Here is a 2,735-nt window from a genome sequence, read left to right as displayed (position 1 = left end):
TCTTTGTTAGCGGTGTCCAGGCTCATCAGGCGAAGGCGCTGCAGGACAGTATTTGCCAGCTTTGGTATTGATTTTCTAGAGGGACGTGATTCATGGTGCTGGAGAACAGCGACCAGGGCAGGGACATCTTCCCGATCCTTCAGGTACTGAGCGAGCCGGATGCAAGTACGGTCGTGGAGATCTACGATGGATACTAGGCCAAATGGGAATGCCCAAGTAAAATAATAAAATACAATACATTGAGCAGTACTGTATATTTCCCGTATGGCACATGACTGTCGCCTTGGGCTTGGAGTCGACCAATGACAGATCAAATTATGCGGCCTGGAAAGCGCGATCCTGCCTGCTGGCTGAATAGGGCTTGAAAGTGATGACGACAAAACCGGCCAGGGAGTAGTAAGTAATTAGTTGACATCAGATTTCTATTTTGAATCCACTCAGGTGTGACTTTGCTATTGCCTCAGTATGTGGGTGCATAGCAATCCACTCATGTCGTATGCAGGGGTGACTTTTACTTCGCCACCAGTTGTAACCCCGCCCCCAGTAGCCAAATCAGTCAGTTTCACTGGCTACATAACCTTGCTGTGAGTAAGACTGCTTGAAATGTGCTTGGATCCATACAAAAACTGGATCCAAGTGGATCGAGTTTTTGAAATTTTGAAATATTTAATTGTTGCTATGCTGCGACGTAGCACTTTCAAGCCATAGTATGGTGATGGTACTAGTTCCATTGCCCGTCGTCAAGTGACGACGAGCAGTGGACGGAATGCGACGCGGACGGAATCCACCACGCTTGTGGCTCAATGTAGCTGAACCATCGGACCTTATTTGTCAGCTTGGATCACGTGATCCATCCACCTGCCGCGTGCGGCAAACAGCCCAAATAGCGGTAACTCTGGCCTGCGAGCGCTCGAGCGTTTGCTGCGACTAGCGCGCTAGCGCTCGTGACATACACAAACGCGCTAGCCAGAATGCTGTGGAGCGTTTGTACATTTTAGTCTCGTAGAAAGATTCATTGCCGTGCTGAGCCACAGAGAGGTTCTCTTCCCTGATTTTGTCCTGTTTATAGCGTGGGCCAGCCGGTCGTTGCATCGTTGTGGACAGAGCTTTGAGGCAAGACACGGACCGTTGCGCAGTACACGGCTGGCTCAGAGTCAGACGGAGTTACTCAGCACAATCATACTAGTAGTCATTCCTATCGGTGCACGGAGTGACAGCATAGATACCGGGCCGACGGAGACGCTCGCAGCACTTGGTTTGTTCGCTGCGCGGCGGGCCGGCTCGGGCAGGCGCTGAGTTACTGCTCAGCATGTCGCACCACACAACGGGTACATCGTCTGGTGGTGGCGATGAAGGAGGTGATGGCGGTGACGTTCTGCTTATGCCCGAATGCGAGGCCTTTGTACAGTCTCTGAAACTCAGCACCTTGGAGGAGTTGGGCAGCCCAAGGTATGGACAATAATTTTGGCAATGAAAAAACTTCCAATTTTCAACTCCCTGAGCTGAACCTTATGAAAAAATACTACACGTGGACGAGAAAGGACACAAGTGGAGAATGTTGTGACTCAAAGTTTCATGACCAAGCAATCATCAGACAACTTCGGTTTTGGCGTGAAACTTTGAGTACATGTAATAACATAATTTCACTTGGATCCTTTCTTTTCCGTGTGTAAAAAAATTGCTGTATAGCAGTTATGTGACTGACCATCATGGTGGGGAGTCAGTGAAACCGCTTATGGGCGCTATGTATACGTCATGTGTCGCTAGTACATCGCTAGTGAATCGCTAGTACAGGAAAACCTGGTGTAAGCAACCTCTGGGTTTAGCGACCACCAGCTCTTAACGACCGTCTTTCCATGCACCGACAATTCTACACAGAAACTGTGGGGCCTGGTTCTAAAGACCACCTGGCTTCAACGACCGCTTTTGCTTGCGCCGTGGGGTGGTCGCTTAAACCAGGTTTTACTGTACATCGCTGTGTCACGGCTTTACCACAGCACTTCAACCAATAAGGTAACTGTAGAACCTACGGGTATAGAACGGTTGTAAGTTTACTACTACGAGTATAGAACGGTTGTCAGTTTACTACTACGAGTATAGAACGGTTGTAATTTTACTACTACGAGTATAGAACGGTTGTAAGTTTACTACTACGAGTATAGAGCGGTTGTCAGTTTACTACTACGGGTTTAGAACGGTTGTCAGTTTACTACTACGAGTATAGAACGGTTGTCAGTTTACCACTACGGGTTTAGAACGGTTGTCAGTTTACTACTACGGGTTTTGAACGGTTGTCAGTTTACTACTTCTAAGCAGCTTCCCTTTCTCAGTGCTGCAGGTGCGTGGGGTCCATGCACTTTCCAGGGGCATCGGAAGGCAATCGACATTGGGCGAAAAGGAAGAGGTGTGTGTGTAGGGGGGGGGGGGGGGGGCACCATGTTCCAACACTTTTCAAAGAGTTTCTTGACAATTGTGCCCAAAGAGTCCATATCATAATTATTGCTTCAAACATTACCAGATGAATATTGCGGCGGATTAGGGCGTATCTGCTGCGCTGGTTCCGACGCTTCTGCTTTCTTTTAAAGTCGAGAGTTGTTTCTGCTTTGTGTATGAATACAGATGGGCAGTGCAACACCAGCATATAGAGAAACTGAACATGCAGGTTAGTGACCACACCACTGAGTCCTGTACTGTAAAAAACGGAAAGTTTAAAGACCAAAAGGTTTAACCATTTT

At 48.0% G+C, this 2,735-nt stretch overlaps 1 protein-coding gene across 2 annotated transcripts in view; it reads left to right on the top strand.

The window, feature by feature from the left end:
* Positions 1–294: 294 nt before the first annotated feature.
* LOC135821379 (zinc finger MYND domain-containing protein 10-like) overlaps positions 295–2,735 on the top strand; it is a 15,884-nt gene continuing 13,443 nt past the window's right edge. The window contains exons 1-3 of one of the 2 annotated variants that reach the window (XM_065334451.1): positions 295–396; positions 1,070–1,449; positions 2,620–2,662. In XM_065334451.1, the coding sequence (XP_065190523.1) occupies positions 1,310–1,449; positions 2,620–2,662 (183 nt within the window). In that variant the 5' untranslated portion in view covers positions 295–396; positions 1,070–1,309. Of the gene's footprint in view, positions 397–982; positions 1,450–2,619; positions 2,663–2,735 lie in introns of those variants that run through there. The other variant, XM_065334450.1, reaches the window with a different exon arrangement.

The sequence above is a fragment of the Sycon ciliatum genome, chromosome 7 (assembly GCF_964019385.1).
Source record: "Sycon ciliatum chromosome 7, ocSycCili1.1, whole genome shotgun sequence".
Taxonomy (NCBI): Eukaryota; Metazoa; Porifera; class Calcarea; order Leucosolenida; family Sycettidae; genus Sycon; species Sycon ciliatum.
This window is presented reverse-complemented; position numbering and strand designations above follow the sequence as displayed.